Source organism: Podarcis raffonei, chromosome 7, assembly GCF_027172205.1.
Source record: "Podarcis raffonei isolate rPodRaf1 chromosome 7, rPodRaf1.pri, whole genome shotgun sequence".
Lineage (NCBI taxonomy): Eukaryota > Metazoa > Chordata > Lepidosauria > Squamata > Lacertidae > Podarcis > Podarcis raffonei.
Genome location: NC_070608.1, coordinates 9,441,047 through 9,467,728, shown reverse-complemented (window position 1 = coordinate 9,467,728; position 26,682 = coordinate 9,441,047). Strand labels below are relative to the sequence as shown.

Sequence of the window (26,682 nt, the reverse complement as noted above, 5' to 3'; positions counted from 1 at the left end):
AAACTGTATGGGATAATCAATATGTGTGCTCTAGGTAACCCTTTACCAAACTGGTGACCCCCAGATGCTGTTGGACTAAAACATGGGTAGGCAAACTAAGGCCCAGGGGCCGGATCCAGCCCAATCGCCTTCTAAATCCGGCCCATGGACGGTCCGGGAATCAGCATGTCTTTACATGAGTAGAATGTGTGCTTTTATTTAAAATGCATCTCTGGGTTATTTGTGGAGCATAGGAATTCATTCATTCCCCCCCAAAAAATATAGTCCAGCCCCCCACAAGGTCTGAGGGACAGTGGACTGGCCCCCTGCTGAAAGTTTGCTGACCCATGGACTTAAACATCATTCTTGACAATTGGTCTTTGTGGTTGGGACTTAACGGGAGTTGTAGTTCAAAACAGCTAGATAGGAGCAACTTGGGGAAGGCTGGCAATCAGGCAACTTGGAGAAACCTTGCAAACACAATACAACCTACATGCCCAGCTGACTCTTGTAGTTCAATGCATATGTTCACTCTAATAGGAAAGGGAGGAAACTGTGCTCCCTCCCTCCCTCCAGCAGACCTACTTGTATAGTCACTTTGGTGAAGATGCAGAGGTTTGCATCCAAATTACAGGTAGTGTATATAAATGCTGCTAATTAAATTGACTATCCACGTTATAAACATAAGCTTGATCTTAATCACGCTGCCTTAGAAGCCAGTTTCACCTATTTTAATCCACCTGCTTTCCATTGCACCTTAGTTGCAATGAGCAATTGCCAGTAATGAGACTGTTCGACCATTCCAGCTAATTGAAGTAGTTTCAGAGTAATAGGACCTACTCTCAATGCTTAGCGATAGCTCAAAGCTTCAGGTTTGTTTCATTTTTTAAAATTCCCCACTCTGCCAGTTCATTGTTTGGAAGGGCATGTGACTGAGCAAGACAATGCATTTTGCCTGGTACCGTGTGCATGAGTCAGCAACAGCCCCCAGGCCCTTAGACCTCATGCAGTTTGGTTGCTGTACCTCCCAACGTAGAATTTGTGCAGTGCAAGTCATGCCCGATTCTTTCGGTGGGCTTCTGCTACATGCAATGTCGTTTCCGTTCCAAAATAACTTCAGCCAGTTTCCTACCGTAGAACCCTGCAATTGGTTAGTACGAGGAGTTTTCAAAACCTGTATGCGTGCGTACACACTAAGATGATAACATTGAATCAAGCAAGTTCTGAAGGAAATAAGCAAATAAAGTGGTACCTCAGGTTACATACGCTTCAGATTACAGACTCTGCTAACCCAGAAGTAGTGCTTCAGGTTAAGAACTTTGCTTCAGGATGAGAACAGAAATCGTGCTCCGGCGGCGCAGCGGCAGCAGGAGGCCCCATTAGCTAAAGTGGTGCTTCAGGTTAAGAACAGTTTTAGGTTAAGTATGGACCTCTGGAATGAATTAAGTACTTAACCCGAGGTACCACTGTATATGCAACAGGGTTTGAGACAGCTTGGTTTGGTTAACACATACACTGCTTCAGAGACATTCAGTTTGAAGCAAGAATCTGTCTGAGAAGATAAATTGTCTCCTCCTTCCCAGATAGGTCAGTTTTGGAATAGATTCACATGCACTCTTTCCTCTCTCTGAACTAATTATTTGCTGGTTATGGAAATAATACAGTTCAAAATATGACAAGTTGTGGCAATAGAAAAAATGGTACCCATTTCCTTTCCCCCTTTTAAAAGGAAAACATTTGCATGCCTTAGGAGAAGATAGATGTGCAAATGCTTCAGGCATGCTAACCTGTTACAGTCCTATACTGAAATCAGTATTTGCTTCTGTGTAAAACATGGATAGGATTTGGCTTTCAGTTACCTTAACAGTACAGTGGTACCTCGGGTTAAGTACTTAATTCGTTCCGGAGGTCCGTTCTTAACCTGAAACTGTTCTTAACCTGAAGCACTACTTTAGCTAATGGGGCCTCCTGCTGCCGCCGCGCCGCCGGAGCACGATTTCTGTTCTCATCCTGAAGCAAAATTCTTAACCCGAGGTACTATTTCTGGGTTAGTGGAGTCTGTAACCTGAAGCGTATGTAACCTGAAGCGTATGTAACCCGAGGTACCACTGTATTAGATCAACCATTTGTGTTCCTTACTCTGCCAATGCACATTTTCTTAGTCCTTTTCAGATAGGATGGCACTAGAGTACAGCAGTTAGAAAGAAAGCTGATTCTTTTGGACAAATGAGCACACCACCCCCTTTTATTTAATTCTGTTCATATAAATGACCTTTAGCAATGCATAGCTGCATAGAAAGCAGGGAGGCGTTTTTATAAGCAAGGAAACAAAAGAGGATCAACACTTGTAACTTACTATAGACACAAAAGAGACAGCTGCAGGGATTGGTAAGCTCCCACATGTTTTGGCACCGTCCTTTTCACTGAAAAGCAACCCGTATTACTCCTTCGTGAAAATAGCTCAACAATTCAATGTTTGTACTGTGTTCAAAGTTATTTCAATGTACAGTTTTTGATGGAACTTTTAAAAAAAGCAGTAATATGAATGTTTTTGCTTCATAAAGATACTAATTGAAAGATATTGAGAATTTACCAATTATTGCAACTGTCGTATGTGTGTACTTCATAGCTGTCAACTTTTCCCTTTTCTTGCAAGGAATCCTATTCGGAATAAGGGAATTTCCCCTTTAAAAAGGGAAACGTTGACAGCTATGGTGTACTTGGGTGTGTATGCATGTGCACAGTTACTTAAAAAACAATTTAAGGCAAATAACCAAAGGAGCTTGAAGATGGACCTTAAACTGCAGCTAGCCCAGGCTTCTTCTGTTAGAGTGCTGGGTGCATTTTGTTGCAGAGCTGTTTTGCAGGTTCTGCCCTGGCTACATACATAGGTTTTTGATGGGTTTGTCTTTCCCTGTTGTCAGCTAGCCTGGACTCAGATATGCAGAGCCAGCCCTTCTCATCCTGCTGGTGAATGTTGCTGTCCAGGAGGATACAAGGGAAAATGCAATCACTAAGAGGACCCTAACTCTGGAATTTCCCCCTCCCTGCCCAGGAAAATATTTATTTTTTTCTGATTAGATGACTTTATTTCTTTATTTCTTTTTTATTTTTTTAATAAGTTTTTATTGTTAAAATAATTCATCATTAATACACATATATTACAAATATACAAGCATACAAACATAGATTTCATACAGTTCTTAAAAGTGTTCAAACATACTTACACTCAATCCCACAAATAATTCCTTTTCCCATCACCATCCACCACCCCTCACCCCACCTTTGTGATAGACTTCCAATCTACTCAATTGCAATTTCTTTCCACTTCTATTACTTTCTTTCACACACCTTTAGCCTAATTTCATACTTCTTTTTCTATTACACATTGTTATCCATCTTATTTAGTATTTCAGTATTTGAAACGGAACTTGTTTATTCTAATAGGAGTTCTGATTTTTCGATATGGTTTTGCAAGTATATGCAAAGTACTTGCAATACTTGCCTGCCCAGGAAAATATTGATGGCTACACCTTTGATGATCTGCTGCTCCTGCTTCCTGGTTAAAGCACAGTGGCGTAGCGTGGGGGGTGCAGGGGGGGCTGGCCGCACCGGGCGCAACATCTAGGGGTTAGGGTTAGGGGGCGCAAATCCACAGGTTAGGGGGCGCAAATCCACGGGTTAGGGGGCGCAAATCCACGGGTTAGGGGGCGCAAATTACTTGCCTTGCCCCGGGTGCTGACAACCCACGCTACGCCACTGCTAAAGCATATCTGTTCCCAAGCTTCCTCAAACTCGGCCCTCCAGGTGTTTTTGGCCTACAACTCCCATGATCCCTAGCTAGCAGGACCAGTGGTCAGGGATGATGGGAAGTGTAGTCTCAAAACATCTGGAGGGCCGAGTTTGAGGAAGCCTGTCTCAGGCCAAGTCTGTGCTGCTGTCCTGTTAGCTGCTGCCTGCAGATCTTTGTTGTGTTGAGTTTTAATTGTCCTGGTTTTATTGTATTTGATTGGAAGCTGTTTGGGGACCACACTGTGGTGAAAAAGCATTCTGTGCACTTTATAAATCGGTAAAATACACTTTGTTAAATTACTTTCATTAGTGCAATTTTTATTAGAATCTCCCCAATTTCACTCCTCCTAGATTTATGGTTTATCACTCAGCTTTGAGAATGGGGATATAGGGTTCACTTTATGGCATTTGAAGCAGCAAGGTAACTTGAAGTGTGGGGCCATGGGTAAAATGCACATAATGACCCATGAAGCTTCTCATGTCTATGTATTTGCATGCCTATGTACATGCTCACTCTAATAAATCAGGCCTTTGGTTGATTAGATTAACATCCTATGCCCTTTTAAAATGTGGGTTTTTTGGGTGTGTGTGTGTTATTGGGTTGTTTTTAATTTGATTATGGATTTTGTGACCATGAGACCTGTGGGTGGTATATGAATTCAAATAGTAATAACAAAGCCATAAGTGAACTCGCATTTATTAGAAGGGGGCTATCTTCAACCCAAGGGTCACAGGTTGTACTCTGCCTAATTTCTTGCTGGTGACAAGAGTCATGAAGTGAGGAGGAAATGGAGGGAGGTCATCAAAATTGATGTAGACATTGGGGGGGGGGGAGAGGCACCTGCAAGTGATCAGTTCATATATCGGCGGGGACGACAGGAAGATGGGGATGTGGTGGCCACATCCACCACTGGCTTCATCCTCACCCATTAAAAGCATGCAGCTACCAACAGGTTTCGTAGAATCATAGGCTTGTAGAGTTGGAAGGGACCACAAGGGTCATCTAGTCAACCCCTTGCAATGCAGGAATCTTTTGCCCAACAAGGGGCTCAAACCCACGACTTTGATATTAAGAGTTTCATGCTCTGACTGAGCTGTCCCAGCACTCCACCTCTGAAGGAATTAGACTGCCCAGAGTGGCTGGGTCAACCCAGTCAAATGAGTGACTAATAATAATAAATTAACAGAATCTCTACTCCACCACTGGATGGTTTTCCTTTCTGCCTGCCCTGAGACTTCCAGGTATAGGTAAAGGTAAAGGGACCCCTGACCATTAGGTCCAGTCGTGGCCGACTCTGGGGTTGCGGCGCTCATCTCGCTTTATTGGCCAAGGGAGCCGGCGTACAGCTTCCGGGTTGTGTGGCCAGCATGACTAAGCCACTTCTGGTGAACCAGAGCAGCGCACGGAAACGCCGTTTACCTTCCCGCCGGAGCGATACCTATTTATCTACTTGCACTTTGACGTGCTTTTGAATTGCTAGACTGGCAGGAGCAGGGACCGAGCAATGGGAGCTCACCCTGTCGCGGGGATTCAAACCGCTGACCTTCTGATCGGCAAGCCCTAGGCTCTGTGGTTTAACCCACAGCGCCATAGAGCGGTATATAAATTCAATAAATAATAATACCACCCCTTTCCCGCAGGCGATTTCCCCAGGGAATACCACTCTGCCTGTTTCCTTTGCTGCAGGTTCACGTACCTTTTCTGAAGGGAGTAAAGTGACTTAGGGAGGGCAATTTTTCACTAATAGCTTGTGGCAGTGTGTCTAACCTCCTCCTGCTGTTTCAATCCACTTTGGAACTCATAAGGTCCATAATAAGGTGGTGGTGTTTTAAAAAAAGGGAGGGAGAGACGACCTCCTGCTCACATCTAGCTTGACCCTCAGAAACAAACTACATTTCGCTGCCTTTTCCAGCGTCTCTTCATGTTAGAGCTTCGCTTCCCCATCTCGATTACTCGCAAATCAAGGCACCACTTCAAAACATCATGGAGTGTACGATTTCTGTTCAGCCTTTTTATCTCAGTTAAAGGGTTGGCAAACAACAAATATGGACCCATTTCTTTAAGGCTCACATGCACTTGGAGTCGCTCCTGTCCAAATATAGTTGATTGCAGATGCGGAACTCCCTGAAGGATCATGGACCAGTGATAGGTCAACGTGTCTCAATCAATATAACAAGGTAGAAACAAGCTGCCTCTTGCTCTAAGTTTGAAAGTGGAAAACAGATACCTATCTTCTTTGCTCAGAAGACAGCTACTTATATGGCTATAAAAAGAACATACATGATAGGCTGAAATTCTGTGTCACCTGGGACTTAATTCATTGTCAGGCTGTTGGCTCCCAGCTGCAGCTAAACTCGATAATCTTTACTGTATGATATTAAATTGCAGTTGAAGTTCTTTAACGCCTCACAGTGCAGAAAAGGTTAATTTTATCCGTATATCAACATGAGTTTTAACACTTTTTTGCAATTCATTTAATTGAGTTTGACCTCTTGCTCATGTGTGTTCCTAGTTTGCTGATGGTGTTGAGTCCAGCGTATTCTGCTGTTGTTTTATGTTTGTCATTCCTACTGGGGGTGACAGAAGCCTTCCTCAGGTGACCTCTTTATTAACACTGAAAACTACAGCATAAGAGCACACAAGCTGTGTAAGTTAATGAGGGCAATTGGTTTGTAAAGAGCAAACCACATATGTTGAGAAGGCCACACTTACCTTTAAAAGGGCAGAATACTTTCTTGACCTTCCGTGCACCATGTTGATTACCCCTGTGTTGTGCAATACTTCTAAAAGAAGGGAAGAGCTCTTTACTGGATGTTTTGCTTTTTCTTGCAATCACCAGGTGCGCAGAAAGAGATGCTTGGACTGCAGTCCTGTACATTTCCCTTTGAGCACGTTTAAAAAAATTCAGTTGTGCTTACTTTTGAGTAAGCATTTGCAGGATTGTGTTATCAGTCACTCAAGCAGATTGGTAGCAACTCTCTTTTGCCCTTTATAATTCTTTTCTGTCACTCTCAGGAGTGAATTTCCTTTGCCCCCAGAGTTGGAACCAGGAATTCAATTTTCAGCTCTGCGACTGCAAAACAACCTCTTCTCCCCCTCATGTGATCAGATGAGCATGCATTTCTGAGCAGCGAAAAAGGAGAGGGAAAATAAAAGAGAAAAATGAGTACAAAAAAGCAAAGGATGTTGTGCTGTGCCCATTGATCTAATCCAGGGGGTCAGCAAACTTTTTCAGCAGGGGGCCGGTCCACTGTCCCTCAGACCTTGTGGGGGGCCAGACTATATTTTGGAGAGAGAAAAATGAACAAACTCCTATGCCCCACAAATAACCCAGAGATGCATTTTAAATAAAAGGACACATATAAAAACACGCTGATTCCCAGACCGTCTGCGGGCCAGATTTAGAAGGCAATTGGGCCGGATCCGGCCCCCGGGCCTTAGTTTGCCTACCCATGATCTAATCCAACAGGGATCTTAATATAAGATCTTAATTTCCTTATGCGGAGCTCCCTGTCTGGATTAGGACCCAGTAAGTCTGATGTGTATTTGGTTACAGATGTTTATCAGCACAAATAACCATTTTTCCAGTAATGACACAAGAGCAAAAGTTACTCGGAAATGTTTTTCCTCCCCCTGGTCACCAGCTCCATCCCATAGTAACACAAATATATTTTTTTATTGGCACCCAACCTTGAAATCTGGGTTTAAAAGAGGAATGTTTTCAGGAATGTTAAGTGTGTTGTTGGAGTTTAGCATTTGGTGCCCTATCTTGGGCAAGTCAAGGATTGTTAATGGTGCCAGAAAAATAATATTTCAAGGCCAGAAGAATCTACGTTCATTTATTTTACCCAACAAGCTAGACTCATCAGTGCATTTAGGTGCTCAAGGTAACATATAAAAGTACTGACAAATTAAATGCTAAAACCAAGAGGAAACGCAAGATACAAAAGACCAAACAAGGTTGCTGATGGTTTGCATCACCTTGGGGCTTAAGTGTCTTTAAGTATCTCTGAGAAGAGGTGGGGTAGGGGGCTGAGTTCTGACTCTTGTGGTCTCCTCAGGGGCTGCTGTTTTGAGCTCCCTCATCTGCTCCTCTCAATGTGTTAGATGCCTTGCAGATTTATTCTGACTATATTTGGGAAGCTCTGGCCATCTGACTTGACCCTTAGCCCCTCTCATTCATCACCGCAAGAAGAACAATGAGCCATGCCTACAATTCAGAGTCCCCTCCACACCGCTGCCAGCCATGCCCACATCCCTGGTTAGAAAGAAATAGTGAAAACCAAAGGCTTTTCTCTCGCATCCAGCAATATCTGAATGCCCTCTTGTGCCTCCTCTAGACGACATCCACGCAATTGTACTTCTGTCCCATAGTGAGATAACGCCAGGAGGATAAACAAGACATTGAATCTTCACACAAAGGAAATGGTTTTTATAATGAGTGCAGGCTGAACAGAACTAATCTCTTTTTTGGATCATTACTTCACCTAATCGCGAAGCCTTCTTTTTAATTCCAATCCTTGCAGGGTTCTAATTGGTGACCTCTGGAGTCTGATAATTGTAGAAGATAGCTGGTCTCACACAGTATACCTAAATGGTCTGTGCAATTAAAAGTGAGAAATGTAGCTTAACCCTTATCCTGATCTTGCTAGGAGGAGTTGACTTGGGCCGTAGCATTAATCATCTGTATGCTGTCCTTGGCGACCAGATCATTACGATCGAAAGAGATGGAGCGCTTCCCTTCGGTAACAGCTCGTACTTGAAAACGTTGAGAATATTTCAAGCTTTTGAACTATTGCTGGTACGCCGGGGAACATAACAAGAGCACAACAATAATTTCCCACTTTCATGGTGCAATGACAGTCTGATCTCAAGAGAACTGTGATCACACTTGCTTGGGACATGCGTGTGGCCCTGTACACATCTGAAACATTTCCATCTTGAGGAAATACACCGTTCCAGAATATGAATGGAAGTGGGTGGGATTCTCTAGTGCCAGTGGACTCTGTGGTCTGGCTCTGTTCTGCTAGAGCAGGCTTCCTCAACCTTGGGCCTCCAGATGTTTTTGGTCTACAACTCCCACGATCCCTAGCTAGCAGGACCAGTGGCCAGGAATGATGGGAACTGTAGTCTCAAAACATCTGGAGGCCCAAGGTTGAGGAAGCCTGTGCTAGAGGACCAGTTGCTGTGGGTCTGCTTGAGCTGGTTCATAAAATAGCGCATCTACTGAGTACAACATAGGTGTATCTTTTGTATCTCCTGCCTTTGTGGTTTCCTATAGACATTTGGTTGACCACTATGAAAACAATGTTAGATTAGATAGACCTCTGGTCTGTTCCACCACAGCTATTCTTCATGCCTTCTGTTGGTTTCTCTGGAGAGCCCTGGGCTTCAATGCTCATTGTCTAACTTCCTAAGGTGGTTCTTATTAAGAAAGATACTGAGTACCCATTCTAATGGAGCGCCTTGCCTCTTGCTGTCTCTTAAACCATCCCTTACCAATGTTGTGTGCCTAGATGTTGTAAAGCCTGCCTTAAGCTCTGTAAGCATGAACTGCTAAAAATAATATCTTCAGTCTGTCTCACAATATTGCTACTGGCCACCCCAATCTCTGCCGACTGCCCGGCACAATATTCCAAGCCATTTGGCACCCAATCAGGGCCTGTGTTCCTTTGGGGAAAACGAGGCACGAAATATGATTTATTTACACCAAATGTTTTAAGTAGAGAGAAATTTCACAGCATCCGCATCTCAGGAGGACCCCGTCCTTCACAGCAGCCCAGCACTGGGCTCCCAGACATCTCCATGCCTCTCTCTCAGCTTCAGCCAGCCTGCCAAGATGGTTGTGGCTTTCACAGCAGCTGATTGAGTTCTCTCTCTCCCCCCCCTCTAAATTCCAAAAGGACACATTTTTCCTGTGTGACAACTTGGCAACCTCCTCCCCTCACCGGTGGAGTCCCCTGCCTGGTTGATGGTTTCCATTGATGGGTTAATGACTTGCTTCTAACACCTTTTCTTTCTTACAAAAGTACTTTACTTTCTTACAAAAGCAATTGTATTTCTTACATGTTTGAGGCCCTGACCTGGAAAAGAAGCTTAGCCTGTATTTTTTTTTTTTACTGGCCTGGCATTTCCCCTTCAATACTCCAAATATTATCTAAATTCTACCATTTATTAATTTCAAGCAGGGCAGTTAAGGTGCCCTTTCAACCCCCAAACTCTGTTACCCCAAATCTGTAGCAATATATTTGGTCAGCTCTCTAAAGGGGATATTTTTTTCACAATTTTATTTAGCTTCTGTTGAAGTAAGCCTGTGGCCACCATCAAAATACACCTTTCTTTTTTGTGTTTTTTGAAAATATTCATTAAGTACAGTATTCAAATTTCTGAAATGGTGGCATTTCTTTTTTTAGTTAAAAGGGTTTAGTGTGTCAAGCCTCCTCAAACCATGGCACCTGCTGTGTTTGTAAAAGGCAGCTAAGTAGAAAGCTGTTCCTTTTATTATCGTTTCTTCCGTAATGGTCCATCTTTTACTATTATAATTACGGAAAGAATCAATTACATTTCTCATAGCTATTTTTCATATCTCGGAAAATGAGTTCTTTGTGTTGGGCGTGGGAGGCAGGAGACTTCGGAATGGATTCTCTCTGGAGCTTGGGCCTTGTTTGGGCATTTAAATCCCCCACAAATAACGGAGATGATGACCAAGGGCAGTAGCTCTGCTCTCTCCATCCCTTAAGAGGTTTGCATTCCCAAGGCTCAGAGGTTTTCCTGCATTCGGTGTTGGTTGGCATCTGTCTGTCTCGGGAGACAGTGGAAGAGTGTCTTCAGGGGGGAGGTCAAACCATTGGAGAGTTACAGTGCTTCGTCAATGCTGTGAATACACAACGTGGCGCCGTGGATATCTGCAAGGGATTGGCACACAGCATGGTTGATGTTGCCGGCGTTCATGGCATGTTTGCTGGCGATCATGGTGTGTTGGTCCCTTACCTTTCCCGCCCCGACCTGGCCACAGTGATCCATGCGACGGTCACCTCCAGGCTTGACTACTGTAATTCGCTCTACCTGGGGCTGCCCTTGAAGCTGTCTCAGAAACTCCAGCGGGTGCAGAATGCTGCAGTGAGGCTCCTCGCGGGGTCTCTGCCATGGGAGCATATTCACCCAGTGCTTTTCCAGCTGCACTGGCTCCCGGTGGAGTACAGGGTCAGATTTAAGGTGCTGGTTTTGACCTTTAAAGCCCTTCACGGCCTAGGACCCTCGTACCTATGGGACCGCCTCTCCCGGTATGCCCCACGGAGGACCTTAAGGTTCATAAATAGCAACACCATAGAGGTCCCGGGCCCTAAGGAAGTCAGATTAGCCTCAACCAGAGCCAGGGCCTTTTCAACACTGGCTCTGGCCTGGTGGAACGCTCTTCCTCATGAGACCAGGGCCCTGCAGGATCTGATTTCTTTTCGCAGGGCCTGTAAGACAGAGTTGTTCTGCTTGGCCTTTGGCTTGGAGCCAATTTGATTCCCTCCCCCTCTTCCTTTTTTCTTTTCTCCTCCTGTGATGAGGCTGCATTTTAATGTTTCAATGTTGTATTTTAATCTTGTTTTTAAGTTGTATTCGTTCAATTTGTTTTTATTATTGCTTGTTAGCTGCCCTGAGCCCGGCCTTGGCTGGGGAGGGCAGGGTAGAAATAAAATTTATGATGATGATGATTATTATCTCTTGTTCTGCCAACATTTTGATCTGAGCAGTTGTTTCGGCTCTTGGTATGTGGTCATTGTCAGTTGAGCAAAAGTTGGGCCTACTTGAAACAATCGAATCATTGAGAATAAACTGGAAATGGAGTGTAGGGGCCATGTTTGGGTGTGTGCTTGCATAGTCCAGGGGATGTCTAGATTTAGGAAATCCAAAGAATAATGCACAACACTATCTCAGTTCATATATTACAGGCCCCTGCCCTAGACCAGGCATAGGCAAACTCGGCCATTCAGATGTTTTGGGACTACAACTCCCATCATCCCTAGCTAACAGGACCAGTGGGCAGGGATGATGGGAATTTTAGTCTCTAAACGGCTAGAGGGCCAAGTTTGCCAATGCCTGCCCTAGACCATCTCCAGATTAAGAAACACAAGTTCTGTCCACATCACCTTTTCTTTTAAAAAGTACATATTTATCTGCACAGATAAGTAACCTTTGAGGTGAAACTTTAGTAATTATTGGACTGCATCAAAATGCTGATTCAAAACATCCATTGCTTGTAGTTGGGTTCTGCTGAGTTTGTAGCAGCAGTGCAGGGCGAACTGCGCTGATCAAGCTAATTTACAGGACCTAAACTCTCTTGCTGCCTTGATTTTTGAGGGGGGCGGGGAGCTAATGTCTAGCCTTGATTTCTGCATGTCAAAATAACTAACAAAGATGGAACAGAAACAGACGGGAGCAGGGAAAACATAGTTATGTGGGAATAGTGTTTGCATGTGTCTAGCAAGCCGTTCCATTTTTCTGATACTTTTTATCTTGCTGTGTTCTCGTACTGTTTATTCCTGGTATGTCTGTCTTGGGGCAAATGAAAAAACTCTTCTACTAGGAGAAACTTGAGGAATTCACATTCTGTTAAAAGAATCGAATTTTGCCTTTATTTCCTAATGACACTTGTTTTGCCAATATTATGTTCCTCTTACTCGGTTTTGTATATAAATACAGAAAAGTAGAGTATATCAACGGGAGGCAAAAAGACTGGCTGTGGTTTGATGATCAAAGCTTATGCACAGAAATGAACGAGCCCCTTTTGCCCCCATTGTATAAAACCTGATTAAAACAGGAAATCCTCAACCATTGTTTCTGACTTCCTCTGAACTGGAAAGCTGGCTAGGAGCTTCCGAACAAGTCAGGATGTTAAACCACAGTCTGAAGTTTGTTTACAAAAGTCGCTTTTTCCAAAGCAGATAACTAATTTATTGGTCAGTTCAGATGAGTTGGGAAGCTACGACTAATTAGTGACTGACTGCTTTAATTGTGGTTCACACAGAGGGAAGTTACGGAAGCAGTTTTGTTGAATCGGGTTAATACCAAGAGAAGTCCTCTCCATGTATTATTTTTGGTTGGATTTTTTTAGTTGCATCTGTTTGTATGGGTGTAGTTTTGTTTTGCTTTTTGGGGTGGGCATGCACACACAATATCCTACATGCATCTTGCACAATAATGGTGAAAAGACAGCAAAAGCTTCAGTGTAATCTGTATTGTATTCAGTGGAACTGTTTCTGAATAAGGAGTGTTCAGCAGTGCTAGAAATTTATGAAATCATGAGAAATATGAGAAATATGAGAAAATCATGAGAAAACGGATATGATACCATAATCTTTACAGTGGTACCTCAGGTTAAGGACTTAATTCATTCTGGAGGTCTGTTCTTAACCTGAAACTGTTCTTAACCTGAGGTACCACTTTACCTAATGGATCTTCCCACTGCTGCCGCGCCTCCGGAGCACGATTTCTGTTCTCATCCTGAAGCAAAGTTCTTAACCCGAGGTACTATTTCTGGGTTAGTGGAATCTGTAACCTGAAGCATATGTAACCCGAGGTACCACTGTATTGTCATTGTCCCATACAGAACAACGAAATTGAAAATCTACATCAGACAGAAACCAACAAGCCTGCTATCCCAGCTATCCCAGCCTGGTTAACTCCCTAAAAACTGATAACCCAATATACTCCCATAGAGACTACCTTACACTGCGTTTAAAACCAAAATCGCATTTGGGTAGAAACTGTTTTTCAGACGGCCAGTCCTAGTCTTTATAACCCTGTACCTTCTTCCAGAAGGCAGAAGCTGAAAGAGATCATTTCCAGGGTGCGCACTATCCTGCACTATCTCTGCAGCTTTCTTATAGCACCTGAAAGCATAGATTTGATCCAAGGTAGGGAGAGTGCACCCAATTATTCTATCCGCAGTCTGTACAACCCTGGACAACATTGTTTTTTCCCTGGTCGTGCAGCTCCCTTCCTTGCAAATAACACTGGAACATCTTTCAGAAGTGTTGACTGCATTATTGTGTGTGCACACAGGGAGTAAGGATGCCCCCAGAAGCTGGGTCTACCCCCACCCCAATGTTGCATGCTCTGGTTTGAGTACCAGTATCTGCAGTAAGGAAGCCTTATTTCATGTACAGCTGTATGCATGAAGGCTTTTCTGATGTAGACGTTTGCACTGTGTGCATGGATGTTTGGGGATGCTAAGCACCTTCCCACTCAGTGTGGGAGCAATACTTTGGAAGGGGGCAAAAGACTTGGTGCAGCCCCATGAAATGGAGCAGTAGAGTCAGGCAGTCAAAATGTGCTACTTCCCATGGTGCAGGTTTTGCTTCCATATGTCATCATGAGGGCTGCTGAGTTGAAAATTTTGCAAAGGGGTGTGGACAAATGGCTAGAGAAGTCTATTGCATTGGCTGCAGTAGTTGATCACCCATGCCTGTTTGCCTCTAGATGCCTGTTGCTGGGCCTGGGTGTAAAATAAGAGTCATGTCTTTGCCCTGATTGTGAGCTTTCATAGGCATATTTCCGGCCACTGTTGGAAATGGAATGGTAGACAAGATGGGTCCTTGTCCAGCAGAGCTGCAACGTATGTTTTTGTGTCTTGATTTAACTGTCAGATAGTATTCGTCCTTTGTGGAATTCTATGTCTTGAACAAAGGGATGCGGGTGGCGCTGTGGGTTAAACCACAGAGCCTAGGACTTGCCGATCAGAAGGTTGACAGTTCGAATCCCCGCAACGGGGTCAGCTCCCGTTGCTCGGTCCCTGCTCTTGCCAACCTAGCAGTTCAAAAGCATGTCAAAGTGCAAGTAGATAAATAGGTACCACTCCAGCGGGAAGGTAAATGATGTTTCCGTGCGCTGCTCTGGTTTGCCAGAAGCGGCTTAGTCATGCTGGCCACATGACCCGAAGCTGCATGCCGGCTCCCTCGGCCAGTAAAGCGAGATGAGCGCTGCAACTCCAGAGTCGGCCACGACTGGACCTAATGGTCAGGGGTCCCTTTACCTTTACCTATGTCTTGAACAGCTCGAATCATTTGAAGTATATTGACAGTACTTTTAAAAAGAAATAGGTGTTACAAAACCTGCTTGTAATTGGTAAAATTCGTGATTTAAATCAAATACATCTGATATTAGCAATGCCTAAGATGTAGAAATTAGGCAATAAACTTCGGCTGTCTTACAAAATACTTGCAGATATGGGCATATATTCTTCTGAGTCCATGATTACTTCAGGCCTTGCTTACTCCAGTTTCCATCGCAAAGAGTTTTTTAGATTTGTTCAGTTTATTAATGGCCTTTAGCAGAATTCTGCAGTCGCTGCCAATGTGCTCCTTAAACCTGTACAGTTTGGAACTTGGATTCCTAAGAGAACAGTTTATCCTGTTCCAGATCTGCTGCAGAGGATTTTTTTTTTTGGCTATGGTGCCTTTAGTTGATATCTCCTGCACAGCAAAGTGGGTAAGAATCTTTTTGGAAGCAGAGCATAACGTTGAAAATCTTCCTCCTTTGAGAATGGCTGACACCTACTCTTATTTGAATATTTTGCACCAGTTGAATACCTGGTTATTCATCCAGGTCTTGGTTGGAGTTTAGTGGCAAGGTTGAGATATATATATATATATATATATATATATATATATATATATATATATATATATAAATTATTAGCTGGTTGTACTTTATCTGCTTCGTTTTCATAAATATTTCATAAATATTTGTGTCATGTAATCTGCTTTGGAATTGTGTAAATGCAAAGAAGAGAGGGGAAGGAATTTTTCTTTGTCTTTTTTTGGAAAATGTTCAGTTACCTACTGAAGGACAAGAAATTTGACCTAGTAAAGACCAGGTGTGCATAGGAGAGACTTGAAGGTTGTGTACCATTTTTGGGGGGAAGGAAGAGAGTCCTATCAATGACTTGAGCTTTCTGGAGGAAGAACAGGTTATAAAATAAAAGATTTCTTAGGAAGTTAGTGGAATCCTGTTGAGGGGAAATGGTGCTGAATGTGGAAAGAAGCATAACTGAAAGGGTAGGGAAATAAATGTCTCTGAATTGTGGAACAGATGAAAGCGGGGCATGCTGATAGCCATAAAACGAAGAGAATATAGCTAGAAGCTGTTCTATAAACCAGCAAGTAGGACTTTAGATACCTAAATTTGGTGGGCTCTTCAGAGGTTAGAGAGAAGAAAGAAATGAAAGTGATGGCTTTAGGTGTATATCAGACATCTAAAGAGCAGGCATTATGAAGCAGCAAGGAGAACCAGTAATGCCAAATCAGTTTGCTATTGCATCTACAAAAGGGAGTACAGTGGTACCTCGGGTTACATACGCTTCAGGTTACATACGCTTCAGGTTACATACGCTTCAGGTTACAGACTCCGCTAACCCAGAAATAGAGCTTCAGGTTAAGAACTTTGCTTCAGGATGAGAACAGAAATCGTGCTCCGGCAGCACAGCGGCAGCAGGAGGCCCCATTAGCTAAAGTGGTGCTTCAGGTTAAGAACAGTTTCAGGTTAAGTACGGACCTCCGGAACGAATTAAGTACTTAACCCGAGGTACCAATGTATATAACTCGGAACAGGTCACAAATATAGACACGATTTGTTTGTTACATACATGATATTTCTTCCAGCGTACTGCTCCAGCGTTCATGGCTAACTTGCCCAGATTCTTATCATCTCATTAATTTACCTTCGGCACACATTAAATCCTATATCAAGTAAGTTGCGTCGTTCTGAGTTTTCTGCCCATGTTTGTCATGTAAGTTACAGCCACTTCATACTTGCATGTGAACAGATTTGGCTTGGATACCCACTTTCCACAGTTGCATGCAGGAATGTAACAGTGTAAATATGTCCTTAGTTGGAGTGTCCGAGAGTTGCAACTCCATCTGTTCTGATTTTGTGAGATTTTGCTTGCTAGTCCCAAATTTGACTTGGAGAATATTGATTTATTCATGTAAGCAGGCATGGGAAGGATCCACAAAGAAACTGCTTTTGAAACTGATAATGGCATGAGCCATGGGGTTTTTTGATGCATTTAAATATAGTTTTTGTTCCTTTTTAATCATCCACTGAATTAGTACAAAGCCTGTTGTGTGGGCCCTAAGCAGTGATTTGAATCCTGCCTGGTAACTGGCCCTGAATTACCTTTTTAGCAGGCAGCTCTATAAACAGCATCTTACTGGAAGTGGATTTCTGCGGTCTTCCCATGGTGTGTAGATCTTGTTTGGAACTACAGGCATAGCTCGTTTTATTGTGCTTTGCTTTTTGAACTTCACAGACATTGCTCCTTACAAGGACACAGGTGCAGCAGCAGGCAGCCCAGCTACTTCTAGGGAAAAGAAGTCCTCCTCTGCCGCCATCACTGTTTGAAATTAGCCAGGCGCCAGGCGCATTTTGCACCTGGCTGTTGACCACTTGCGACCAATTGAAGATGTACGGGTTCCAGGATGGCGACTGACATCTCCACCATCTGGAGATGCATGCCTGAGGATCATTGGATCTGGACTCTTTTCACACACTAATACCACATCCTGTAGAATTCAGTCAGTTATATTTTATCTGCACAATCAGAATGAATATCTTGAACCAAAATGCTTTTTCTGAGCAGGAGCAGTCACCATCAAGAAAAAGTGAAATGCCAATAAGTATGTATGTATATATATATACACACACACCGTATTTTTCGCCCCATAAGACACACTTGACCATAGGAAAAACCTAGTTTTTAGAGGAGGAAAACAAGAAAAAAAAATATTCTGAACGAAACAGTGGATGCATGATTTTTGTGGTTCATGCTGTGGCCACAGACATGTGATCTGATGGTGAATTTGGGGTGACCCAATGCAAAAATCCTGAGGATCCATGTGGATCCGTGCTTTGTAACCATGTTTTTGCGCCATTGTGGCCCCCACACAACAGTGGGTGCGTGATTTTTTTTGATGCAGGCTGTAGCCATGGACATGCTATGTGATCTGATGGTGAATTTGGGGTGACCCAATGGGCAATTCGGCTCCATGGACCATGCATTCGCTCCATAAGACACACAGACATTTCCCCTTACTTTTTAGGAGGAAAAAAGTGCATCTTATGGAGCGAAAAATACGGTATATGTGGACTGTCCCTGGATCGAGTGACTTTGCTTCTTTAAATTCTCAAAAGTTCTTAACCGAGCTCAAGGTTGTCATCTGAGCTAGCCAGATGTTTAACTGGGAATCAATCACAGTCAGCCCATCATTTGAAAAATAAGACTTTAGAGTGGTCTTGCCCCAAAATGGCAACTAGACACTCGGTTTTGGCAACTGTAACCTTGGTTTAAGAAGCCATTTGTTGTCTTGTTTATGTTTCTGAGTTTCTAACACGGACCTCCACCCCTCTTCTGGCCGTAGGGGTAGACCTGGCAAGGGCTGGAGCTGGGGTTTTGCAGGGGCTGGCTTAATAGACTATAGTATAGTGTGAACATAACTTTTATATGCACTGGGAAACCAAAAAAAGTGTGATTGGCTTTACTGTAGCAGTCTGGAACTAAACTTACAGTATCTCCAAGGTATGCCTGTAGTTGTATGTAGAAACCAGCCCATTACGATTGCAGTCCATCACAAGTTAAACTTTAAGATCAAGCGGTACAGCTCACTGTTGTGATTTAAAGCACCATTATGAACCCCATTACAGATTTATTTTGTGATAATAACCTTGATAATGTACTAGGCAAAATGAATGTCCTAAGCAAAGCTTAAGCTACTCCTTGGAACAACTTCGTTTTCAAACAGAGGGACATCTCATAACTCTCCGCTTGCATTTGTCATGCTAAAATAAAACCCCACTGGCAGAGTTCTGAGAAGAGTCTTTGAATGCTGTCAGAACGAAAGGGCGATAAATATTGATTTATTTTACATTTCTGTCCCAGCTTTCCTCGGAAAGGAACCCAGGGTGACAAATGTATAAGTGGTAGAATGAATAGTAATAATAATAAATTATTATTAATAATAACTTTTTATTTATACCCCGCCCTTCCCGGTTCAGAAAACCAGGCTCAGGGCGGCTAACAACAAATTTAAAACACTTTTGTGTTTGGCATATTGTTATTTTAAGATATCTTTCATGTTGTTGTGTGGAAAATACTAATAAAATTTATATCCCCCCCCCAAAAAAAACCCCACACAAATTTAAAACACTTAATTGTAGAAGCATACTTGAAACTTGAAATACTTGAAACGTCTAAAAAGATGTAAAACAACCACATTACCCTCACAGCCAATCATTTCAAGATTGCTGGGAAGAGTATCTTTCGGCCATCAAATGCCAGGGTCAGCCGGAATGTTTTCAAAGTCCTCCTGAAAGTTAGTGATGGAGACTGACACACCTCACCAAGGACACTGGCACCACCAGTTAGAATGTTTTGAATGTGGAGCTCATTTTCACGGAAATTGTATTTGATAAAGCAGAAGGACTCCTGGTTTTGCAGAAGTGTCTACTTGATCCAAGTGTTTCCTGTTTGGCCTTGGCTACTGATGGAAGTCTATAGAGTGGGAAGTACGTGCGGCAGGAAAAAACAGCAGCACATCACTTTAATAAGGCCCTAAATTCTTTTGCACGCAACTTTAATAGAAGTAACATAGCCGACAATAATAGTCCTCTCAGAGGAAGATTTAATTCTATCTTGGAGATTAAAGTGAAACAAGTCTACTTTTCCATTATCTAATGCACTCAATTATATTATGGTCTGCCATGTGGGTTCAGTGGGAAGCAATCCTTCTTAGCCTACTCTGCTCTGAACAAAATCCAGTAATTCCTCCACTGACATGAATTTCTGGGCTACTATAAACATTTGGGTCCATGGTTTGGGAACACGGGATTTTAATCCTTAGCATTATCAGAAACCTTAATCACATGTTCATCTATTATATTTGAGCTAGGAGACGCACAAAGCCTACTAGTAGTACAGAATGTAATCTAGGGATTAAGGGAAGGCAAATCCTCCTGCTCATTCGACCTTGAAAATCTGATTGGATTTCCTCATTGCTCTGGCTTGGCTATCCACTATTAATTTAGCATGCTATATAGTGGAAACAATCCTGAAGTGAGTTTTGGGGCTCCTTAGATAGCACCTGGGTTTCATGCTTCCTCAAAACAGAAGCGGAAATAAGGAGAATGGACAAGGTCACCTTTGACATTTATTTTGTGGTAGCAGGAAAACTGGTCAAAGTGACATTAGGCAGCTTGCAACTTCTGGGTCTACAATGGGCTCTTCTTAGACTTCATTGTATCATAGATGACCCTTGAATCCCTTCCAACTCTACTATTCTATGCTAGTTTGTCCTCAGTTAATAGCAAATAAAAGTAAATATTAATATTATTATTAATTATAAGAGTTTCCATATTTTTCCATGTATAAGACATCCCCATGTATAAGACAACCCCTATTTTTTTAACCCAAAATTAAGAAAATGCACTATGCACTCTCCGTGTATAAGACGACCCCTTACTTTTAACTTCAAAAATTTAGGAAAAAATATAGTCTTATGCACAGAAAAATATGGTAATCTTGATAGCCCTCTATGGCTGCATAGAAGAATGCTGCTAAGTAGCATAAAATGGGAATAGCAAATTTTCTATGAATCCCCCCCGGTGCTTCATATATTCATGGAAAGTTTTCCATTTTTAAAGGCTAGATTCTTTAGCCATAATCAATGAATGCTGATGCAGTTGGACCAGTGGGTGGATGCCAGTACAGTGTTATGTAAGCTTGGTAGTTTTTTTTTAAAAAATACATTCTTTATCCAGGTTATCATCCATAGGAAATATAGGAGAGAATACATACACGTTTTACTAATTTGTAAGCAGAGCCCGAGGAGCACAGAACAAAACAACAGATGCACAGAACGATCCAAATTGAAGTCTTGATTCATTGAACTGGTTGTGCAGCTCACATAAAAAACCCAAGCTAAAATACTTGCTTCATATCAAACTTGCACGTGGAACCCAAACTTAAACTAAGCATATTCATTTTTGTTTCACTCTAGCAAATATAAAGAGCGGTGCATCATATCCATTCTCAAGCTGATAGAAATGGGGATGTTTGCATAAGTTGTGTTGCGTTGTAAGTGTTTTGAGATACTTCGAAGGAGTCGCCATAGTGCCTAAGCCAGGCATAGGCAAACTCGGCCCTCCAGATGTTTTGGGACTACAACTCCCATCATCCCTAGCTAACAGGACCAGCGGTCAGGGATGATGGGAGTTGTAGTCCCAAAACATCTGGAAGGCTGAGTTTGTCCATGCCTGGCTAAGCGCTGGGCAGGAGCTATGCATGTGTGGCATTGTAGTCAAAACAAGTGCAGGCTATTCTGAAGGCGTATGTGCCATTTGATTTGGACCAAGTCTACCTAGGCTAGCCTTCTCCACCTTCCAGATATTTTGGCTCCTATTGACCATGCTGGCTGTGACTGACCGGAATAGTAGCCCAAAATGTCTGGAAAGGGCATTGGGTTGAGAAAGACTGACCTAGGCTCAGCCAGTCATAACTTAGGCTGTGTACACATCACACCTTGGAAGCCCATTCTTCCCCTCAAAGAATTCTGGGCCCTGTAGGTTACCCTCCTTCACAGAGAATAAAAATGGTAGAATTTGTGGAGTTGGAGAATCGGGAATCGGCCCAAAGAAAAATATCAAAAGGACTGGAGCAAATTTATTAATTATCTGAAAGAAAATAGTACTCATTTAAAAACGTTTGTAGCATTAACGTGAAATGTTTTGCAATATGAAATTAAGATGTTGATTTATAAACAAGAATGTGATATTTTAAGGTGATTATAGGATAAAGAAATGATTACGGGAATGCGAAAAATATGTTATAGACTATGTTGTTCTTGTTTAGTCGTTTAGTCGTGTCCGACTCTTCGTGACCCCATGGACCAGAGCACGCCAGGCACCTCTGTCCTCCACTACCTCCCGCAGTTTGGTCAGACTCATGTTTGTGGCTTCGAGAACACTATCCAACCATCTCATCCTCTGTCGCCCCCTTCTCCTTGTGCCCTCCATCTTTCCCAGCATCAGTGTCTTCTCCAGGGAGTCTTCTCTTCTCATGAGGTGGCCAAAGTACTGGAGCCTCAGCTTCACGATCTGTCCTTCCAGTGAGCACTCAGGGCTGATTTCATTAAGAATGGATGCGTTTGATCTTCTTGCAGTCCATGGGACTCTCAAGAGTCTTCTCCAGCACCATAATTCAAAAGCATCAATTCTTCGGCAATCAGCCTTCTTTATGGTCCAGCTCTCACTTCCATACATCACTACTGGGAAAATTATAGACTATAGGGAAAGTTATAGACTATAGGGATGTCAGAAAGAGAGATAGAAGGAAGTCTAAGCTCATTTTGAGCAAATATTATAAGTTGTGAATATGTGTACTGAATTAAATGAAACATGGAAAATTCAATAAAAATTATGGTAAAAAAAAAACAGAATTCTGGGCCCTGTAGGTTACCCTCCTTCACAGAGTTACAGTGTTCAAAACTCCCATCGTTCTAGGCGCATTTTGCGACAGGGAATTTCATTAGCGCGAGCAGTTTCTGAGCTCTGGGCGCAGTACTGCGCCTAAGATTTCAGATTAAAACTTCAGAGTGGAAGGAAAGGAGGACCTTTTTCTGCTTCCTCACTTCCGGCTACTCTCCGAAGACTAAAGAAGAGACCGGGGGCAGCAGACTTTTTCAGCAGGGGGCCGGTTCACTGTCCCTCAGAGCTTGTGGGGGGCCAGACTATATTTTGAAGAAACAGATGAACGAATTTCTATGCCCCACAAATAACCCAGAGATGCATTTTAAATAAAAGCACACATTCTACCCATGTAAAAACACACTGATTCCCGGATTGTCTGCGGGTCAGATTTAGAAGGCGATTGGGCCGGATCCAGCCCCCGGGCCTTAGTTTGCCTACCCATGAAAGAGACCCTCTTAAGAATATGAGGGGGGTGAGCAGGGGAAGGACTAGACCGTGTGAAAAATGAACATAATATTTTAGCTGCAGTTCATTCATTTTCAGCTTTGCATTCTTGTTGTTAGAAAAGCGTGCCTAGTTGTTGCGCCCGTAACCTAGATTTAAAGATACCATTTAACTCCTAGCTTTTGTTTCTCAGTTTCTAACACTGTGGAGTTAGTTTCCAGCAGCCCTTTTACTACAGTACCCAAAATTCTTTGAGGGGGGAAATGTGCTTTGAATGTGCTTTAAAGGAATGGTTTGTATGCAGCCTTAGTCTAACCTAACCTAGTGAACAGGTTCTATAGCAGCTGTTTATAGCAGCTCCCAGTATTGTTTGTTCCTTATAGTATTTTTTACTGCAGTTTAACACTGTTCTCTCTTTAGTATCTGTAGGGCTGTCTCAATTTTAGGATTGCTCTTCTTCCAAGGAAATGCAAACTCCCCCAGTTTTCTATCATATTCTTGAAAACATTTTTTCTGCTGCTTTTTTTTGTGGGGGGGGGGGAATGCTGATCCGATACGATTTGGGGTTTTTTAAGTTTAATTGCATACCTGCAGCTGTTTCACCCTTAACGTATTTAGGAACTGGTTTCAGCTTAAGAATTCTTGGGGGGAGAAATAGCTTGATAATGAAGCAAAACAGCAGATGTTTGCACTTTTGCTTATTACATGGCTTTTGTGTGTGTGCGTGCGTTTGTGTCTATTTCGGTCCTGTTTCCAAAATAATGTTTTCTGGCAAATACAGTTACGTTGGCAGTTGCAGAGGTTGGCAGTCCTAACTTCATTTTAGGAGAGCGGCCTTGCCTGCAAGTTTGACAGTGGGGTTCCAAACCGAAGTTAAATTCCTAACTAAAATAAAGTAGCCAATAAAAAATTTGTGGCCATTTACTCTGCCTCGTCTGTTTTGAGGGGAAATTCTGAATATGTGTGTTGCTGTCAGCTGTGTACTTCATTGCCCTGAGGCAGGTTAGCAGTGTCTAACCCCCAGTTTGCAATATGGGGATAATAACACCCATCTGTCTTAACAGAGCAGTTGCAGGGATTATTGCATGTGTCGCACTTTGATCACGACTATGTGCCTTATAAATGCTAAGTGCTGTCATCATGAATGTGCCTCCATAGGTACAGAATGGGTTTATTTTAAGGCCGCCCCTCTTCACATGGGATATTTTACGTTCTAGATAAGATACCAAAGCCTCAACAGAGGCCTTTTTGAGTTTAATGAAGAGTTTGGGAGAAAGCGGAACAAATGATGGCTAAATATACTTCTCCGTGATAATGAATATTCATTGTATCGGCGTCATTAATGAGGTACTTAGGAATACTGTGTTCAGGTTTAGCCCTTGTTAAATGGCGAAAAAAACTATTTGAGAATAATTGAAGAGTTGTGTAGGATTAATTCCTTCCTTTCTCAAATCCGCCTGCTTCTAATTTGGAACTGCAAAGTTCTGAACGTGCTGACAACTTTCCTTGCCTCTTTTAGGGTGTATGAAGTCCTAAATGTCTTTAGGCAGCAGCTGATTAAGGCCCAGGAATAGAACACTTTCCTCTTAGGAGGATGAAGAGTGTATGGAAGGAAGTAGTTTTACACAGCGTGCGTTAAACCTAAAAGAAAGGAACTGTCCCAGAATTTCTTTGTTGGGCTTAATCCAAAGGTTCCCTTCCCATGATAGAAGGCTACTCCCAGATCCGGCCCAGCGCTTTGTAGGAAGTAACAACAACACATAACCTAAGTCAGGAGTCAGCAGCCTTTTTCAGCAGGGGGCCGGTCCACTGTCCCTCAGACCTTGTGGGGGGCCGGACTATATTTTGAAAAAAATATGAATGAATTCCTATGCCCCACAAATAACTCAGAGATGCATTTTAAATAAAAGCACACATTCTACTCTTGTAAAAACACCTGGCAGGCTCCACAAATAACCCAGAGATGCAGTTTAAATAAAAGGGCACATTCTACTCATGTAAAAACACGCTGATTCCCGGACTGTCCGCAGGCCAGATTGAGAAGGCGATTGGGCCACATCCAGTTGCCTACCCCTGACCTAAGCAGACAACCCCTTCCAAGAGCCCAGTGAGATCCTGACTTTTTTTTAGGAGCCATGGGATGTTGAGGGTCACTTGGAAAAGAACAGATATTGGGGATGGGGGGCTGGAGATTGGAAGGCCCTGATTTTGAGCCCTTTACAGCATATAATATTCTTGAACCCCTAACAGGAACAATGCATTGCTATGCTTCATTGTAGGTTCCACTTGGTAGCTGCTAGATTAGATGACTTCTTAAAAAGGAAAGATAGAGGATTCATTCGTCTCCCTGACTATTAAATTATGCGAGTTTGAGCAGCAGTGAAGAAACAAACCAGATAAAGGCATAGTTCCGCCTCCTTTTTTTTTATATATATAACCTCAAATCTTTGGCTCATGTGATTTCCAAGTATACCTGGAACCATGAGGACAGACAACCATAAATTGCAGTGGAATCTGGGATTCAACAGCTGTACTTTGCTCTCCATTGCTTAAATCAGGGCAATGTACATATGCGGAAGGAGCATAGCGAAGTGCTAGGGTGCGTCCATGCAGATTACATCCACGGCAGCCCCTGTTAAAACGACCAAGTATTAAATGATTTCTGAAGGTGCTTCTGTCAGCCACAGAACAGAGCGCTTGACTTGATAGACAAACAGACCAGATTCCTGTGTTGCGTACTGTGAGATTTTTCAAAATTGCCCTGAAGAAAAACGTTTACGTAAATCAGAAGACAAGTTCAAAGCGATTAGGGGAAAATTAACTCTAAAAACAAATTGTGTTCTCTCTGTTGCAGAAATTGAAAAATTCCAAAAAGGAGAAGAAGGCAAGGAAGAAGAAAAGTACATTGATGTAGTGATTAACAAAAATATGAAATTGGGACAGAAAGTATTAATTCCAGTAAAACAGTTTCCCAAGGTAAGTTCAGTGTCATTAAACACCACCTGTTTTGCTTCTGATCACTTTGGATGTTACAGGCAGTTTGCTATTTATTTTTTTATTTTTTTATTCATTCATTCATTCATTCATTCATTTAATTAAAGCAGCAGCATCCAAGTGGACCCACAAGAAGAAGAAAAATCCACCATTTTCTTTATTTGGCCACAAACTTGTGCGAACGTTCAACTTTTGCAGAACTGTTATGGGTGTGGGTGTGTGAGAAAACAGAGCAAGAAAGAGAAAACATGCTTTGCTGATAGTGAAACCCTCCCTGTCTGCATCTTATTTAATAAGATGGTGTGAGAAAGGAAGCAGGGTTAGGTGCAGCTCAAGTGTCAGGTTGCACCGACGCCTCTTGGGACGCACAAAACTACAATGGCTGCACCTGGATCTTTGCAAATACAAAAGCTGGCCATTAGACAGGTCTGTCCTCGTCCGAAACGCACAGGTTCATTTCCAGGCCCCTCAAAACTGTGGGAGAAATCCTCAAGTTCTGTAGGCAGGAGGAAAAGGCGAGCCTGATTTTGGGTGTGTAAAAACTTGCAACGTTAAGATCCAACTCACTACATGATTATGGGAGTTCTGTAATCTAAACCCAAGAGTGGGGAACCTCCTTATGTTGAGGCCCACCCCTCTTTCTTTCTCCCATTCCCTACTGGGAAGGGGCAGGTCTGAACTGATTGCTTGCAAAGAGCTCTTTCACCCCCACCCAGTTCCTTTTTGGCTTTTTATGCCACCCCCCAAAAAAACCCCCCAATTTATCCACTCTTAATGACATTAGGCAAAGGGCTGGATGGAATCACTTTGGTAGAGTAAACTTGTAAGGCCACATGTATTCTTTTGCTACTACCTCATTAAAAATACTATTATTATTACTATTTAAATTTCTATACCACCCTTTATCCAAGGATCACAGGGCAGTTTACAATAAAAATAAAATTAAGGTGAAATTATAACAT

General features: G+C 42.6%; 1 protein-coding gene across 4 annotated transcripts in view; it reads left to right on the top strand.

Annotated features, from left to right (window-relative positions):
* Positions 1-26,682, top strand: part of KHDRBS3 (KH RNA binding domain containing, signal transduction associated 3) — a 111,599-nt gene that overhangs the window by 23,151 nt on the left and 61,766 nt on the right. For all 4 annotated transcript variants that reach the window (XM_053395255.1, XM_053395254.1, XM_053395252.1 and 1 more), the window contains exon 2: positions 25,581-25,702. In XM_053395255.1, the coding sequence (XP_053251230.1) occupies positions 25,581-25,702 (122 nt within the window). The remainder of the gene's footprint in view (positions 1-25,580; positions 25,703-26,682) is intronic.